Here is a 17,974-nt window from a genome sequence, read left to right as displayed (position 1 = left end):
TATGCACACGTGTGCGTTCTCATCTGTGTGCACGTGATTTGCATGTGCGTATGGATTTGTGTGTGCGTACACAGGTGTGCATAGGTATGTTTAGGCCGTGGGCTGAGTCTCGCTGTCTGCTGGGCTCTGTGCCGGGCAGGCGAGCGGCTCTACCTGTCTGCCCCGGGGGCTGTCCTATGCAACTGTTTGTGACACTCTGGAGGATGAGAGGCAGAGGATCAGAGAATAAACTTCCTTAGGACCGTGAGACCTTCCATGGTGGGGTTGAGGGACCCAGGCCCACGTGACCATGAGGACCCCCTCACCGCTGCCTTTTCCCTTCACCCCCATTGCACGGAGCCTGGCTCCTGGGCAGGGCCCCACTGTCCAAGCGGCCACTGGAGCACCTGCTGCCCTCTCTGGGCTGTGAGTCACAGCTCCTCTGCTCTCTCTCTCTCTCAGGCCAAGCTGGGCGATGAGATTCTTGACTACAGGGACCTGGCTGCTCTTCCTAAAAGCAAGGCCATCTATAACATCGACCGCCCCGACATGATCTCCTACTCGCCATACATCAGCCATTCAGCAACAGGCAGGCAGAGCTGCCACGAGGTGCGGCCCCCATGGCAGGCAGTGTGCCCACAGCAGGGGTTGCGTCTGCTTCCTCCCCTTCTGCCCCTCGGCCTCCTGTCCCCTCTGATGGCCTGTGCCCACCCCCTATCGAGAGGCCCCAAGGGCTCCACCCCAACCCTGGCTGAGGGTCTGCTTGGGCAGGGGAGGAAGTAGGAGACACGCTGGGGTGAAGGAAAGCTGCCGCCCTCTGTGGCTGGCCTGCCTCCCGCCTCATGAACCCCATGTGTTGATTTGACGACCTGTGGGGACCACACACGACGGACTCCCTAGAGTCCCTCCGGCGTGTACTTCTCTGGTGACTTGGTTCTCGTGGCCTTTCTCCATCTCACATGGAGTCCACTGTTGGTTTTCCCTGCTCTTTGGTAGTGTTGAGACTGGAGTGTGGCCGTGGATGCCTGGGCTAGGTGGGAAGAACAGTTTGCCAGCTGGTGGCCCGAGCGTGTGTGCCGTCCACTTGTTGGGAGCTGGGCACAGGTGCTCTGGGCTGTGCAACACAAGGGTGGGGCAGGAGGGTGACAACGACCTCAGTTAGTTTGCTCAGTAGCTAGCAGGCACCCCTCCTGGCTGGTGTCTGCTGCAAGGGACACCCGGGACCCTGAGGATCTGGGCAACAAGCCCCATTCAGAGGCAGGACAGGGAGGGATCCCAACCAGCCCCCACCTACCACGCATGCAAGTTGTGCGTGGGGCTTTATTCTCCAGTATCTGGTCAGCTCCAGTGGACAGCACTAGAAGAGGATCAGAGTGGTCCAGTGACTCGGCCAAGCTCCCCCAAATGATGAACGGCTGAGACCAATCCAGGCCTTTCTGCCCCAAAGACCACCTGCTGGCTATTTCCTTAGCTGCCCCTCGTGCTTCCTCTAAGACACGGGAGCCAAATCTAGAGGCTGGGGTTCAAGTTCCCGTCCAAGCCCTTGGTGGCCCTAGACCACCCCACCCTTCCCGGCTGGAGCCCAAGATTTCCTGTGCAGACTGATTCATGGGGCCCCCAGCCATTTGTAGGGCTGCTGTGAGTGCCATGGAGCCCTGTGGCCGGGGAGGGTCACACGTTCACGTGGGCGCATGTGGCTGCTACCCTCAGTCCTGCTCCCGCAGGTCCCGGAAGTGTCCATAAACAAACGAGCAGAGCACAACAGCACGGGGTACATGCCAGGTCTGAGCCACGGTTGCCAATGTTATACCCCTCCCGTGGTGCACTGTCTGTGAGCTGGTAGGTCACACTGTGGCAGCTAAGCAGTGTCCCCACCATCCAGGTCATTGTTTACTCTGCTGGCCTACTCACTGTATGGACACTGGGCTTTCCTGTGTATCCATGGCCCGTGGCCCCACACTGTAGGAGCGAGCGTCCCAAGTGCAGACGAGGGCACAGGCTCAGAGGACAGACATGCCAGCCTAGGGCTATGCATCTCACCGAGGCAGAGGTGGGACTTGGGCTGGGCTACCCAGCCCTGGTCACTGTGGCCTCCCCACCAGCTTCTGCCATTCCCCGGGGGTGTCAGAGTCCCCTCACTCCCCTATCTCAGGGCCCTGGGCCTCTCCCGTCTCCAGGCCCTGCCGCACCCTGGCGGGAAGCCAGCACAATGGAGATCTCTAAGGGGGCCCTTCTGTGGGTGAATGATGGGGTGGGGACAGGAAAGCCCCAGAAGGAGGGTCAGGCACTGAGCTGAGCAGACACTGGCCTCAGGGCTGGAGGGCCCTGTCTCTCTGGGATGGCGGCCTTCTGGCAGGTGGCCACCAGAGCAGGGGTCCAGCGGGAAAAAGAACAGCAGGCTGGAGGCTCGGGGAACTGCCTTCACCTCTCCGAGCCTCAGTCTCCCCTTCTGTGAAATGGGAAGATTGGGGACACTTTCCCTTTCCATTCTGCAGAGAGCAGGAACCCTAAACCCTGAGGTCCTAACAGCCCCTCCTTTTTCTGGGCCCCTCATCTCTCCTGTCTGGAGAAAACCAAGGTGCTGGGCTCAGATGTTGTTGTCACTGCATGCCCTGAACTGATGGTTTTCCTTTCGGAAAATACATCCTCACGGGAGAGCAGTAGGCATCAGGGTGGGCCAGTGTGGAGGGACACTCCAGGCTTGCCCCTAACAAGTGTCCTGGGGACCCCTTTCTTGGAGGGCCATTGACCGTATTTATCTTAAAAGAAGGTTCTAGAATCCTGCATCATGTCTTATGGTGGGGTTCATTTCCCATCTGGAGGAGGGTCTGGGTGTGAGGGCGTGTGTGTGCCCCTCCACCCCCATCAGCGACCTAACAGGCCATTCTGCATGTTGTGTCCCCAGTCCCCACAGGTACTCTCGCCAACGCTGACGGAGGTAACTGCCTGTCCCTGGCCAATGCCCCCTCTTGCTCATGGCACTGCCACCGGGGTTATAAACATAACCACCCACGGCAACGCTGAGAGGGCCTCTGTGGCTCTCAACCATGGGGTCTGGGGCCATGGTCCTCAGTAGCCTGAAACGCCGTCCTGGGTGTCGGTTATTTTTATAATCATGTCTCATCTGCATGCTTTCATGGTGCACCTGTCGGTCCTGACACTTGGGATGTGGTTCCCTGAGGTCTGGCTCATGGCTTCCTGGAGATAAAAGGCCCAGGAGCCCGGGTGAGCTTGGGCCCGCTCACGCTCCTCTGGGCGGGACAAACTGGGCTCCCGGGTCCTCGCAGATGAATATTCCAAGAGCATTTCTCTATCCAATAGCATTTCTGGTCCACAGCCCTGTCTACCTATTTCTCAGAACCACTCAGGGGTCTGGACAGGTGCCAATCAGACTCCAGTCTGCATGGGCATCGAACTCTCGGATCCAGGAATGCACCACCCATACTCGACAAGTGGCCATCCATGTCGAGCTTCAAAAACCACATGTGGCCGGCCAGCCCCATGGACAGGCTAAGCAAGGAGATGGGATGCCTGTGGGATGGCAACTGGTCAGCATGGAGAGAGCGCCCATTGCCATGGGTGGGACAGGCCAGGCGGGCTCAGGGGGAAGCCAGGGGACAGCTGGCAGGTGAGATCCCAGTGCGGGAGCTGGCCTGGCCAGGCGTAGAGGTGGGGGCATGGGCAGGTGTTAGGGCAGTGGCTCAGCTAGTTCTGCTGAAGGACATGCTTTTGGAGGCAGAAAGTCAGCTCAGAAAGCGTGAGGGCCATGAGCTCCAGACCAGACTTTCCCCTCTCCTGGGCTTACCCTCGTGCTGGCCTCAGCTTACCCCATGGCAGGCTGCTGGGCTGGGCCATTCCAGGACTCTGGCTAGTGGTCCGGGCTGTGGCAGGCCAGCAGCCTGCCCTCCCCCAAACCATGGTGTCATGCCATCTCACGCCACCTGCAGCCTGCTCTGATTGTTCCAAACCATTGTTCATCCCATTTGACTGGAGTCTCGTGGGCCAGTGCTTGTGGGTCTGACTCAACTGGGCCTTCAAGCCTGGGAGGGGTGTCTTCTACATCCCATATCTGGGAGCCCTCTTGTGCGGGAGTTGGGGGAGAATGCAGAATCTCATGATTCTCGAGGATCTCAAAAGGTCCTGCTTATACGGAGCTTGGGTGGCCAGAAGGATGGAGCAGGAGGGGTGTAGGGGGAACCCTCTTTAGGAGCCCAGCCATAGGGAGGGCTGATGGAGACTCTGCCCTCTGGGATCTGGGGGTTCTGGGGCCATGCTCAGGCCACGGGGAGTATTGGCACAGGGCCCAGCCCCTACTTGGCTCATCCCAGCGTGCCCTGGCAGTTGCAAACAGTGTCATCCTGGGGCCACGCTGAGTCAGCCTCTCCAGTCCAGAGGGCCAACACCAGGAGGAGGGTGAATGCATGGGGGCGGGCAGTGCCCACAGCTCCGCTGTTCACCAGGCTGCCTTTCCTCCCAGGGGGATCAGGATGACCGCTCTTACAAGCAGTGCCGGACCTCCAGCCCGAGCTCCACCGGGTCCGTCAGCCTCGGGCGCTACACCCCAACCTCACGGTCCCCCCAGCACTACAGCCGTCCAGGTACTCAGCCCCCATGGCTTCTTTGACCCCAGATCAAGCTGTATTTCTTATTGCTTTCCCTCTTCTGACTCTGTCTCTTCCTTTACACAACCAGAAAGATGATGGGCCGGGTGTGGGATGGCCGGCGGGTGATGGGAGAACCTGACCAGGTCACGTGTCTGGGGAGGTTGGCCCCCCGTGTTTGGAGGGGAGGGGAGGACTGCTGTGCAGGCAGCTGGTTACCTGGGTGAAACACACAGGCAGCACTGAGCATTTAGAATCTAGCAAGGGATGCCAGGGAGCTAAAGGGGCATAAATATGGGCAACCAGAGGTCCGTTAGTGCCGAGCTCACGTGGGGCTGGGGGGGTTGAACTGTATGGGCAGTGTCAATGGCCAAAACCAGCTAGAATATCTATTGACACCCTTCACCTATGGCTGGGTTGGTGGCCCCGAAGACCGGCAGCCGTCCCCATGGGAATGTTGGTGAGGGCTCACTGCCCCCCTCCTGGTAAGGGGACACCCAGGGCAGGGCGCTCTCCTTCCCTGGCCTGCTGCCTTCCCTGCCTAGTGCCCAGCTGTGTATCGCTCGCCCTTAGCTCTGAAAACTCACCATTGGCCTCAGTGTGTCCAAGGCCCAGGGACACTCCACGTGCACACTGCCTTTGTGAGGGATTTTTCCAAGCTGCTTCCTCCATGGCCAGCTGCTGCATGACTCCATGTCCACATCCACGGGCTACAGCTCTAATTTTCACAGCCTTTGTGGAGAAATCAACTCATTCATTTGCAAAGTTATTTTTGTCAACTCCCTGCAATGTTCTTGGAACATCCTGCTCAATAAGTGGAGAATGGACAGATCAGTGTGCGAGTGTGGGAGCCAGGGGGTGTGCAAGCGTGTGTGCAAGTGTGTGAAGGGCATGTGTGTCAGCCAGGGGGTGTGCAAGCATGTGTGCGAGTGTGTGAAGCAGGGGATGTGCAAGTGTGCGTGTGAGCAGGGGTGCGTGTCAGCCAGGGGTGTGCAAGTGTGTGAGCCACGGGGTGCGTGAATGTGTGTGTGTGTGAGTCAGGGGGTATGCAAGCATATGAGCCAGGGGTGTGCAAGTGTGTGTGCAGGTGTGTGAGTCAGGGGTGTGTGAGTGTGTGTGAGTGAGCCAGTGAGTGTGTGAGCCAGGAGGCATGTTAGTGTGAGTGTGTATGTGTGAGTGAGCCAGTTAGTAACTAGCCAGTTAGAGTCACCACAGGGTTGTGAGTGTGTGTGAGTATGTGAGTGAGCCAGGGGGTATACAAGTGTGTGTGTGAGGGAGCCAGGGGTGTGCGATGTGTGTGAGTGAGCCAGGGGGTATACAAGTGTGTGTGTGAGTGAATGAATGAGTGAGCGAGTGAATGAATGCGTGAGTGAATGAGTGAGCAAGTGTGTGAGTGAGTGAATGAGTGAATAAGTGAGGGAGTGTGTACGTGAGCAAGTGAGTGGGTGAGCGAGTGTGTGAATGAGTGTGTGAGTGAATGAGTGAGCAGGTGTGAGAGTGAACGAATGGATGAATGACTGACGAGCAAGCAGGCAAGCAGGTGAGTGAGGGCTGAAGGGTGGTCCACCTCCCCAGGCGTCCTCTTCGAGGGCCCTACTCCCGATCCCCCATCCCCAAACCCCAACCCCCGACCCCTGGCTCAGCTGGGCTTGTTGGCTGTGCCTGGCCAGGTGCGGCCTCCAGGGAGCTGAGATGTGGGTCTCTGCAGGACAAGGCCTGGTGCCTGTCAGGTGCACGCCCACCCCGCTCTAGCCAGCTGCTGTCAGCTGTCTCAGAGGCCAAGGAGCCCCCAAGTGAAGGGACAGGCCGGGGCTCAGGGCCAGGGCTGCCACCCTGTCCCTCAGGTGGCTGGGCTTCCTTGCTCAGAACCGGAGCAGACTGGTCTAAAGCGTATCTGCTGAGTCCCCCTTGGCTGCCTCAAAAAGGTGTCCCTTCCTCGGGAGAGGAAGCGCAAATGTTCCTAGCGGAGTGGGGCCTAGGAATATTTGGTGGCTGTGCGGCCAGTGGGCCTGGGGTGGACTCTGACTTGCTCTCTGTCGCCCGCAGCTGGTACTGTGAGTGTTGGTACCAGTAGCTGCCTGTCCCTGTCCCAACACCCAAGCCCTACATCCGTGTTCAGACATCATTACATCCCCTACTTCCGAGGTAAGGTGTGCAGTGCCCGGGCTGTGGGCACGCGCAGGGCGTCCAGCCACACGTCTGTGTCTTGCTGTCCTGTGTCCGCCGCATGGCTTCCCCGAGCCCTGTGTCTCTGCCCGTGCTCCCTGCTGTGTGTCTCGTGGGTCCAGCCCCGTTTCTGTCGCTGTGTCAGTGTTCCTGGGACAAGGACATAGGAAGCTTGCTATGGGAAGGAGTGAGTAGTGAGGAGTTGAGTGAAAGCCATGGGGCAGGAGGCCAGGATCTCCCCGGTGCTTGGCCTCGGGCCTTGTTTCTGAAACCTTCCCCTGTGACCCCCTCTGATTTCCCACATCGGCTCCTCGGGGCACAGGGACTGCTTGCAGCCATTATCAGGGCTGTAAAACCGAGCAGGCTGTGACTTGTCTGTGGCCTCGGGGCTCACGGCGGCTGGGGCCGGAGGCACACCCTGCACGGGCTCCAGCTCCTGCCCCTTCCCAGGCCGTGGACCCACCCGCCGTCCACATCCCTGCACACACATCATAGGCCAGTCACACCAGGAAAATGGCCATGCTCATTTCCCATATGTTACGGACTGCTTGTGTCCCCAGAATCGTACGTTAAAGCCCTAACTGGGGTTACATTTGGAGATGGGGGTCTCTCGGAGGCCATCAGGGCCACATGAAGTCACTAAGGTGAGGCCCTGACCCCATAAGATCAGTGGCCTTACAAGAAGAAGAACAGACCCGGGAAGAGCTCTCGCCCTTAGCGTGTGCTCAGAGGAAGGGCCTCACGGTCATGCAAGGACAGGGTGGCCGTCTACCAGCCAAGAGCAGTGCTCCCAATGGAAACCAAGCCCTACCCCACTTTGGTCTGAGACTTGCAGTCTCCAGAACAGTAAGAAATACGTGTCTGGCATGTTGCTAGGAAGCATTAGATACCACAGAAAGATGCTCTGGCATTAGAGGAAGCCACAGCGATGTTCTCACTGATGTCCCCAGAGAGCCGCTGAGACCCATTCTGTACAGATGCCGAGTGGGACATGTCCCTCCTGGTGGGACATATCCCTGCCGATGGGGCTGGGAGGCTAGCCGAGTTCAGCTGGCTCGTGCCCCCATCTGACGGTCTTAGATGGGGCTCTTGGCACCTGTGCCTTCCCTTCCGTACATCACTGTCACCTGCTTTGCATGTCCCCCCCCAACCTCGGTCTACGGAGAGCCGAGCCTCCGAGCATTGGACCCGACAGCTCACAGTCTGAGTCTTCTGGACATATCGTCTCTCTTGAGAAGCAGCGAAGCCTGACATGGTGCATCCCGTGAGTGGACGCAGCCAGCAGGGCCTTGGGACACGTGTCTGGATGGCCTGTGCGTGTCCTGTGAACAGAACACACAGTCCCTGCAAACCAGGGGGAATTTGGCTAATGGCCAGGTCACGGCAGGTCACGAAGGAGATGCCTCTTCTCCCTTCACTAACTGGTCCGCGGGCCCCTGGACACCCACCCGCCATGGCCCTGCTTTGGATGGGCCTGTCCTGCTGGGGGATCTGGAAGAGGAGTGGCCCAGAAGTGAGGCCCAGCCTTGGGGTACTTACTGTCTCTGCTGTGGTAGCCATGCTGTCCCAACAGCTGCCCATGAGCTGGCTGGACTGCATGGGGACCCGCTGTGGCTGAGACAAGTCCAGGCTGGGTCTGGGGCCAGAGCAGACATTGCGACCCTGTCCTCCGTTGCTCCCTTCTGACCCTCTACCCTCAAGTTCTCCCTTCTGACCCTCTACCCTCAGGGTGAGGAATGCCAGCATGTGCCCTCAGCCAAAGGTAGGTAGGCCCTGGGACGGTGTCTCAAACCTACAGCCAGCCCGCTCCAGGCACATCAGCAGAAGCAGCGCCCCTTCCTCACCCTGTGAGGAAGGGCTGGGGGAGAGCACAGGGAGAGACAGCTGTGTTGCCATTGGGCCTCTCCTGATGGCATCCTTCACATCTTTAGCTCCTCTAGGTGGAGATTACTCTCTGAATGCTGCTGTGGGGGGAGGGCTCCCCAAGGAGAGGCTTGCCCTCCCCCCAGCCCTCACCTGCCTGACCCAGCTGATTGCTGACAGGGGCCCCTTGCTTTCCTCCTCTCTCCTCACTGGACCCCACCCCAGACACACCTTCCTCCCGCCATGTCTCAGTGCCCAAGCCCCCCCCCCCACCAAGACCGACAGGCAGCCTCTGTGTTGGTGGCAGTCATTTGCACTTTAGTATGAATTACAGACCTGAGGATGTTTCCTGAGGCAGCGCAAGGTTTAAGCCTGGCCTCTCACCTGTTAAGGAGCAGGCAGGTATGGAGGGTCAAGGGGAGATGGTGTTGCTGGGACCCCTTCGCTGGGCAGGTACTGCTTACTGACCAGCGACCTCCTTCCGCCATGGTGGGAGGCGACAGGACCAGAGGGATAGGGCTGCCGGGGCAGAGCCTCAGGTCAGGGCCAGCTTCCCACCCACTCGTGGTGCCCCAGAGGCAGCTCTTTATCTGGCCCTAGTCCCGGGGCCATGCACTATACTGGGTGGTTGTGTCAACGCTCAGACAGCCCGCAGAGAGGCGCTGCACACGTGAGAACCCACGCAGGGCTCACTCATCATCCTTAACATGCCCTTGTATGTGGACTGGAGCTGGCTTTGCTTTTGGCCTCTTATAGCGGACTTGGCAGGAGCCGACCCAAGGCAAAGCTGGGATGATTGAAGAGCAGAATGAGTAATGGGACACTGGACTGTCACCCAGCCAGCGAGATGAGGGCGCGCAAGTCCACGCTGACATAGATAAGTGAGCAAATGAATAAATGAAGGAGAAGGGACAAATGTCCCAAGCAAGAGAGCTCCCAGTGACTTATGGGGATGTGCCACTCTCAAGGAGGGCCCCCCAAGTGCCCAGGTGTGTGCGGGTCATGGTGACCTCCCCACTAAGGGCACGGCGTGGGAATGCTGGGAGGGTGACGGGGCTGGGAAGACTGGCAAAGCCCACCTCGGCCAGGGGGTCAGGGTCACCATTGCAGTGACCAGTCACGTCGATGGCGGGTGCTCTTGACCTGATGGGATGGGCGGGCACTGTGACCCCGGGGTCTTCCTCCTGAGAACCCACGATCCCCCACTGATCACGAGAAATAACCAGACCAGTCCTCGCGGAGAGACGCCACATGGAACACCTGCCAGGACTCCTCACGAAAATCATCACAAACCAGGGACGTCTGAGAAGTCATTGCGGCCCAGAGGAGCTTGGGGAGATGGGATGGCCGCATGTCACGTGATGTCCCGGACAGGATCCTGGGACAGGGGAGGGGACGTGAAGCCTGAATGAAGGGTGGCCTTCAACCAACACCGAGGCAGTAACGCCCCCAGTGACGTGAGCTGTTACCCCGCGGAGAGACTGGCAGCAGTGGCTGCTCCAACGGCCTGGAACCCCTGCAGCGTAGACCACTTGCTCCCACTGTGTGGAAGCCACCTGAGCTGCTCCAGAGGCCATGAGAGCCTGGTCCGCAGAGTCCTCTCTTTAAAGTCCAGCTGGGCCCTCCTTGGGTTTCCCTGCATCCGTGGCCACATCTGTGGCTTGGGGTTTTACTGCTGAGGCCCAGGAAGGAAACTGGCCACCCAGGGACCTGGCCCTGGGCACCCCCCCCCACCCCAGCCCTGTGCCTCCTGCAGAAGGGACCCAGGGAGCCGTGAGTCCTACGGGGATGCTATAGGCATTTCCGTGAGCTTCCCGGAGCTAATGTGGGCAAAGCACCGTGGGAGGCCCTGGACGAGGTGGGGTTGGGGGCAGCGGGGCAGGGGCTTGATGTTAGCTGTGTGTTTTATTACGATGAGGTAACCCAGTGAGTCCAGACAGGGGAATGGCCAGCAGAGGCCTGGGTTTCCTAGGGAGGCTTTGCACTGGGCCATGGCCCCAGAAGGGTTGTGACAAGTGGGGGGCATTGCAAAGGGGATTCTCGTGGGGGTGAGGAGGGAAGCTGGGAGGAAGGGATGCCGGGAGAGATGTCTCAGCCTAGGACCATGCCCGGCAGACTTTGGTGATCTCTGTACCTCTGCGTGGCAGGTGTGGGTGGGTGTCATGGGCCACTTCTTCTGGGTCTGTGTCCCCAGCTGCCCCTGGGTCTCAGGCCCCATGAGGACCTGCACTGGGGGCGCTCCCCCACACAGAGACTGATGTTTGGGCAGTAGGAGGACACAGCACTCTAGGCTTGGGGACTGGGGGCCAGGAGCCCTGCCTTGTATCCCATTGTCTGCAGCCGTGTGGGTGGGAGCTGGGTGCATGAGGGCACGTGACTTCTAGGCAGAAGGAAGTGAGCCATTCGAAGCCTCCTGGATTCACCAGGCCCTGCCTGGGGCACACCCGGCTTCGTGCCAACCCCCAGAGTGGGCAGTCCTCGGCTGTCCCGGAGCCTGTGCAAGGAGATTGTTTAAACTTCTGCCGTGTTTCTCCACCCTTGAGCGTGGATCCCGTCCCAGCCACCATTGCCAGAAACAATCCGTGATCTGCGGTTCCCTTTATGTGCACATGGGGACTGTTTCCTTCAGGGGCTCAGACATGGCCTGAAGGCTCCTGCCCCTCAGGGAACTGCAGGAAGGAGCCTGGACCAGTGTGGGGATCTGGAAGGGTTGACCCTACAGGGAGGCCTTGGCTCAGAGGAAGGCAGGGTTCACGTGGCGATGCAGGGCTGGGAGTTCCATCAGCACTCACGGGCGGAATTGGCCCCCAGCACAAGAGGATGGATGTTCCGAGCTGTGGTCATCAGCCCTGTTTGTGGTCTAAGCCCGATTTGGACTGTGAATAGGGCTTGCTCTGGCTGGGTGCCTTCTTCTGCCCTTACGTGCCCTCCCGGGTTCCCAGTGCACCCGATGCAGGCAAGAGCGCGCTCTGAGCACATGTCTAGACCCAAGAGAGGGCTGTTTCCTTGCTGGGTCAGCTGAAGGCCCTGCTGCTTGGAACAGCTGCAGCTCGCAGGGACTCCTTCCAAGCCAGGAGGACCCCCCCCCTTTGCCAGACTATGATCCAAGGTAGCAGAGGGTTTCCTGAGGCTGAGGGGAGAGGAAATGAGGCGTGCCTCAGGAGTGTCTTGCTAAAATGAATCGTAAACCTCATCATCCAAAGTGTTTGATGCCCATTACATTCTGTCTATCATGTCGTTCCTTAAATAGGTATGTGTAGGGCATGGGGTGGGAGGGTCACCCGGGAGACTACTAAATTTGTGACTTGATAATCCAACCTTGTTCAGAAACAGGAGTTACAAATCCAGATGGGATGAGAAATTGGAGCCAGAATCGGAGAATTCCTTTCATTGAATTTGCCAAAAGTAGCTTTATTTAGGAGCCTAGCAGCTAATGAATACCAACTTGCTCTTATTCTCTAGCTGGTAAAATTTTAGTCAGTGGCCCTTAGGGATTGATTTTGTAATCCTATTCTGAATGACTGATTTGCAGATCCTCAAGAAAGTGGCATCTTTTTTACGCAAGGATACGGAGGGAGGGGGGCTTTTGTTTTTGGTGAATTTGCCATTTGCTGGATTCAAGCTCCGGTCGGGGCTCAACGGCAAACAAGCTGTGCACCCCAAGGAGAGTGGGGGTCAGCCCAGAGCCCAGCCCACCTTCCCGTGAACTGGCAACCACAGGACCTTTGCTCTTGGAGCCAATAGTGCTTGCAAATTGGGCCATTTGAAAGGGTCCACTCGAGGTTGGATTAACAAGCCTTGGGGTCCAGTCTGGAAGTGTCAACAGGGGGCCGCTCCCTTCCCTGAGTAGAGTGTCTGTGGGGCTCCACCAGTCAGGGGAGACGGGCTTCCTGGGAACCAGCATTCCTACTTGACCTACTTTCCTTTGCCTTCCCCTTCCTCCCTTCCGCCTATCTTTGCTCTTCCGTCTGGAGGCAGTGAAAGTGGTCGGAGCACCCCCAGCCTCTCGGTGCTCTCAGACAGCAAGCCTCCCCCCTGCACCTACCAGCAGGCGCCTCGCCATTTCCACGTCCCAGGTAGGAACCCAGGACGCGTCGTTGGGCTTGCCACGCAGAGCACCCGATGGTACGGAATTGCTATGACTCCCGAGCCTCTCGATCACCCCCTCCCCCAATTCTGAGGGTTTGCACGTCCCCCTCGTCCCCCTCCTGGCGTGCGTTGGAGTTTCCCCTAAAGCCACACAAACACCAGGGAGCCACTTTGGCCCTCCTGGGAATGTGCTGGAGAGAAGGCTCTGTCTGACCAGCTGCCCACTCTAGCGGCCTCCCTCCCCGCTCCCCTTGAATTAGGTTCTGGCTTCGGGCTGGGCCTGGGGAATGCTTGGTCTGAGGCGTGGGTGCCAGGAGTCAGTCCCTGTGAGCCTCTCTGGCGGTGTGGAATCTGGTGGCTGATGGCTGCTTTGGAGAAGCAGTGGAATGGAAACCAGAGTGCTCGCTCACCTTGCTCTTCTCCTCTTCTCTCTCTTCTTTCCCAGACACTGGCGTAAAAGATAACATCTATAGGAAACCCCCTATCTACAAACAGCATGGTACAGTTGGATTTCCTCTGCTCTGCTGCAGTGTTCCCTGCATGCCTGTTGCCACTCCCTTTGCTTCTGGATGCTTCCTTTTGCTGTGTTCTGAGCGGGGATGGGGAGGCACTGCGGGTAACCTGAGTAGGAAGGACAGGTTGGCAAGTGGGCTCCCAGAAGCCTCTGCGTCAGAGCCTGCGGCGGGCAACTCTGAGTCTGGACCGTTCCGTGTGCTCTAAAGCCGAGGCAAGCACATGTCTGTGGGCTTGGGTTGGGAGTTCCTCAGCGACAGCGGGTTCCCAGGGTTTCCGTAATGCCCCTTGGAGGGAGGCAGCCAGGCTGACATCAGCCGAGGTGCTGGGGGACAAGGCTTCCTGGACCCCAACGCAACCCAGCCAGGGTTTGGAAAACAGAACAAACCAGGTGTAGTCATTTGGTCCTGGGTTTTAGGACTTTCTGAGGAGGGAGTGAATAGCAAGCCAGTAGTCAGGGAGTCTGTCGCATCAGCGAGTATGGGCTGGACAGGTCTGGCAGGGAGGGGATCTCTCAGACCCTGGTTTGCCTCTCCAAGGTGACTGCCCACCTCCACTCCACCATGGGACAGGGGCTCCGGCGGCAGGTGGCTGGAAGGCTCCGGGTCTCCCTCTGTTTCTTGATGGAATTTCTGGGTGATTTGGGGCGTGGGGCTTCACCATCCTGAGCCTCTGTTTCCTTTTCTGCAAAATGGGACTGACCCATCTACCCTGTCCTCTTCACAGGCTGGTTATGGACCAAATGAAATAATGAACGTGGAAATAGGCTCTAATCTGTGAAATGCTGTGCATATGATGGGGGGATGGGAAGAGGGATTCTCGTATTTAAAGTTCTTGTCTGGAGGCACCTACAGAAAACAGCCACGTCCCCCATCTACAACTGCAGTACTGTTAACGTGCAATCCTATAAAAGCATGCTTTCTGTGACTTACTGATCCATCGGTGGTCTGATTATACAAACAGGATTTCTGGTTTTCCCTTGAGGGCAGTAGGCCCTATGCCTTATGCATTTCTTCCTCGTCCCAGGAAAGAAAGGAATGGATTAAACTCTTGGATTCCCAGAAGGCAGTGACCTTTACCATTCCCGCTCACCTGGGGAAGCTTGGAGCTCAGATGTTCTGGAGGGATCAGAGAGGGGTGGGCTGGTGAGACCCTAGGGCCCTTAGAGATTGTTTGGACTAGCCCCTTGTTGTTACAAGTGGGGAGACTGAGGCCCAGCTGAAGGAAGGACCAGCCGCACTGAAGGTTATCTTACCACCATGGTGGCCGTGTTCACGCCTGCGTGGGAAGGTGTGTGTCCTGTGCTTGTCACAGTGGCGTTGGCTGACTTGGCCTTTTATTAACCTCATAGAATTCACACACGTTGTATAGGAGGGGCCATCCTCTCAGGAAGCAGAGGAAGCAGTAAATCAGATCATGAAATCGCTCGGCAGCCTCCGAACTGGCCAGTTCTAAGGCAAAGAGCTTCCAGCCCCAAGTTCTTTGACTAACTAAATCGTCCCCTGGATAGACATTTTATTTTACATTATCAGCATGAATCCTTGTGTTGTTGCTTTTAACCTGGATACGGAGGCCTGTCCCATCCAAAGGCAAGGGAATTCCTGCATGGCTGAACGCTGAGCAACGACCCAGGCCCATTTATCGTTTCAGCAATCCGGAGTCCTGATTCTTTTAGCAAATATACTTTCCAGAGTGCCGGCTCTCTGCCCAGCATCCAGCCACAGCCGGGGGGTAAATACGACCACAACCCATCCCTTCAGGAATGGGAATGGGCTGTGCAAGGGGCTCAGCATGTGTGTGTACTGTCCTTCCCCGGGTGTCCTCAGGGAACTTTCCAGAAATAACGTTTGTGTTAGGATGTCTCTGGCCCCTGATATATTTGAGATGTTTTGCTTTTACAAGATTTCTTTCCCCCATTCCGGGCGGAACATGTCCTGTCAGAAGTGTGTATGTGTGTGCGCACGCACGTGTGAGCATGCATGTGCAAGCATGTGTGTGTTGTGAAACCATGCATGTGTAAGTGTGTTTGTGTAGAAGATCATGTATGCGCACTGTGTGAGAACATGCATGAGTGTGAGCGTGTGAGAGCGTGTATATGCGTGTGAGATCATGCATGTGTATGAGATCATGCATGTGTGAGTGGGAGTCTGTGTGAGAGCATGGGTGGGGGAGCATGCATGTGAGCATGTGTGCAAGTGCGTGAGTGTGTGTGAGCATGTGTTTATGAGCATGCGTGTGAGCACACGTGTGAGCATGTGTGGGTGCGTGTGAGCATGTGTGAGCATGTGTGTGAGCATGCATGTGCTTGTGCGCGCGTGCACGCACACACACACACACACACACACACACACTCAGCAAAGTCACCACCCTGTTGTTTCTCGGGGAGAGACTCCAGAAACTTTTACGCTGATGTCCACCTGTCTTGAGATCGTGCGGGCGATGATGTCGCATTACTGAACCATTAACTAATTGAAGATAATACGCCCAACCAGTTTAAAAAGCATAGTATCTAATTAATTCATTTATTTTCCAAAGCCCCATCTCCAACTCACACACAGTTCTTAATCGGCATCACTCTTTTCTGGTGCCTGCCTCCCATTCCCGTGCTGGGGACTTGAGCTCCAGCAGTGAAGTGGCCCGGCCTCATGGTGGGGCACTAGTGTGGAGGACAAGGGGGTCCTCGCCTGAGCAGCTGCTGCAAGGACACCCCTATTCTGTGCAGGCACTCAACAGCTGCCAGCATGTCCCCTGCCGGCCTGCTCTGGGTTCGGTACCCCTGCGGATGAGGAGCCCAAGGCTGGGGCCAAGAAGTGGCCGCTCTGAGCTCCACTGGGGCTTGTCCACCCGGCCCCCAGCCCCTGACCCTTCCGCTCTCGCTGTACAGCATTTAGGGCCCAACAGTATGCCTTGTACGATATTAGTTCCATCTGCTTATTTATGATTTAATGGCTTTTTGAAAAAGTAGTAAGAAAAAAAAGGAAGAAAGGAAGCAAGAGGAAATGAACGGGAAATTGAAAACGGTGAGAGGCAGGACAGGACGGGAGCGGAAGAGCCCCTTCCTGCATAGTCAGGGGCAGACATGGAATAGGCAGGGAGTGGCAGGACGCAGAGTGCACATGGAACTGGGGTATGGCGGTGCTTCCGAGCCGTCTGCAGGCGCTCACGGCGGGCGCCCCCTGACGTTGGTGAAGCAGGTGTGGCTCCCGCCATGGCCGCTCCCTGCCTCCTCCCTGAGTGGGTTCGAGGCTGCCTTGCCATCAGGTTTTGTCGGAGTTGGTTGAGGCCCCACTAATGTGGGGGTGCAGAGCAGGAACATGCCAGTAGTAGGTCCCCTCAAGAGAGGGATGCTATGCTAGGTTCAGACTGCTCAAAAGGGATTCCAGGGAAAACCAGGACCCCTCCCCCCACACCAGCCAGAAAGCTGTGTCTGGTTGCAGGGACAGGGCGATAGCTGTGTCATTGGTAAGCAAAAGGCAGCTTGGCAGCAACAGCCGTGGGAGTGGATACCAGGGCCCTGGAGGCCGGAGAGGGCAGCTCAGCCCTGCACCTGCATCCACCTGCTAGTGTAGGGGTGCTCTCTCCATCCTCCCCTGCAAATTCATCAGTACGTGCTCCCTGATGTAAGACAGGAAGCAACCACCTCTCACGGACTCTCTGGGATTCCTCTGTGGTGGGGTATAGTCTCATCTTGGCTTTGGGGTCCTGTCTTGGGATGAGAGGAAAGGGGAAGGCAGGTGGGTTGTGGGTCCAGAAAGAACATCAGAGGCCAGCCAGTCTCCTGGGGACACCCCCAAAAGAGGTCCCCCAGGGCTCTCCCTGAAGGGCCCCTCATGGCAAACACATTCCAGGCTCAGAGGCACAGCCTTGTTTGCTGGAACAGACATACTCAGGCCAGTTTCCTGGGTCGTCCTGAATCGATCTGTCTTCTCCCAACTCTCTGAAATGCCAGGCTGCCAGCTCGCCTCAAGGCGGTTCTCTGTTCATTCCTCGTTTTTCAGACCTGGGTTCCCCAGTGTGTTACAGCTTTTACAGGCATTACCCCGCGGGAGCCTCGCAACTCAGAGCAGGGGCGGGTGGTGGGCGTCATTTGCCCATTTTACAGATCAGGAAACTGAGGCTCAGAGCTGTTCAGGAGGCAGGCTGCAAATAATACCAAGTGCCAAATGCCTGTATTTTCCTACCCCTGCTCCCACGTCTGGGCATCTGTCGTGTGTGCCAAGGGCTGGCCATGTTTGACCTTTGGAGAGCCGTTGGTGATTGGGGGAAGAATATTTGCAGAGGAAACGTGCTCAATCCTGGTGGGATAGCTTCCTCATCAGGTGGGGGGGCATTTCTTGAGCCCCGAGGTTTCTCTGCCGCCATAAGTGTCTGACCCAACTGGTCACCCACAGCTGTGTGAAGTGCTCGAACCCAGGGTGACCTCTGGGCCCTGTGACCCAGAGGGCTGGGATTTCATATTCCAAAGAGCCCTTTGTTGTCTTCGTATTTGTAAATTGGCCCCACTGTAGTGGTCCATTTGGGGGCCACTGAGGGCTCCTCAGGGGTGCACCCACTGACTCCCACCAGCACTCCGAGCCTGAGAGGCTCCTCTGGGTTGGACAGTGGCTGTGCTCTGCAGCTCCAAGCCCCCACTGGCCTGATCATCCCCAGAGCTTGCTGGGCGGTTGCCAAGGGTCACAGTGAATGCATAGCTCTGCTACCTGGCGACCACCATTGTCTGTGTGACGGGTGAGCCTTGGGCAGTGGGCACGCATCCGTCTTGC

At 57.6% G+C, this 17,974-nt stretch overlaps 1 protein-coding gene across 8 annotated transcripts in view; it reads left to right on the top strand.

Moving 5' to 3' along the window:
- The window catches only part of ABLIM2 (actin binding LIM protein family member 2), a 135,949-nt gene that overhangs the window by 85,656 nt on the left and 32,319 nt on the right, over positions 1-17,974 (top strand). For 5 of the 8 annotated variants that reach the window (XR_006386739.1, XM_044267857.1, XM_044267855.1 and 2 more), the window contains exons 10-15: positions 442-588; positions 2,885-2,917; positions 4,457-4,577; positions 6,627-6,725; positions 12,584-12,685; positions 13,144-13,197. Coding sequence is in view for 7 of the 8 variants with exons in the window: in XM_044267857.1 (XP_044123792.1) it covers positions 442-588; positions 2,885-2,917; positions 4,457-4,577; positions 6,627-6,725; positions 12,584-12,685; positions 13,144-13,197 (556 nt within the window). In the remaining variant the exon portion in view is untranslated. The remainder of the gene's footprint in view (positions 1-441; positions 589-2,884; positions 2,918-4,456; positions 4,578-6,626; positions 6,726-12,583; positions 12,686-13,143; positions 13,198-17,974) is intronic. The other 3 variants (XM_044267859.1, XM_044267856.1, XM_044267853.1) reach the window with 1 other exon arrangement.

This window comes from Neovison vison, chromosome 11 (genome assembly GCF_020171115.1).
Source record: "Neovison vison isolate M4711 chromosome 11, ASM_NN_V1, whole genome shotgun sequence".
Lineage (NCBI taxonomy): Eukaryota > Metazoa > Chordata > Mammalia > Carnivora > Mustelidae > Neogale > Neogale vison.
Note: the sequence above shows the minus strand (reverse complement) of the source record. Positions and strands in the feature narration are given on the sequence as shown.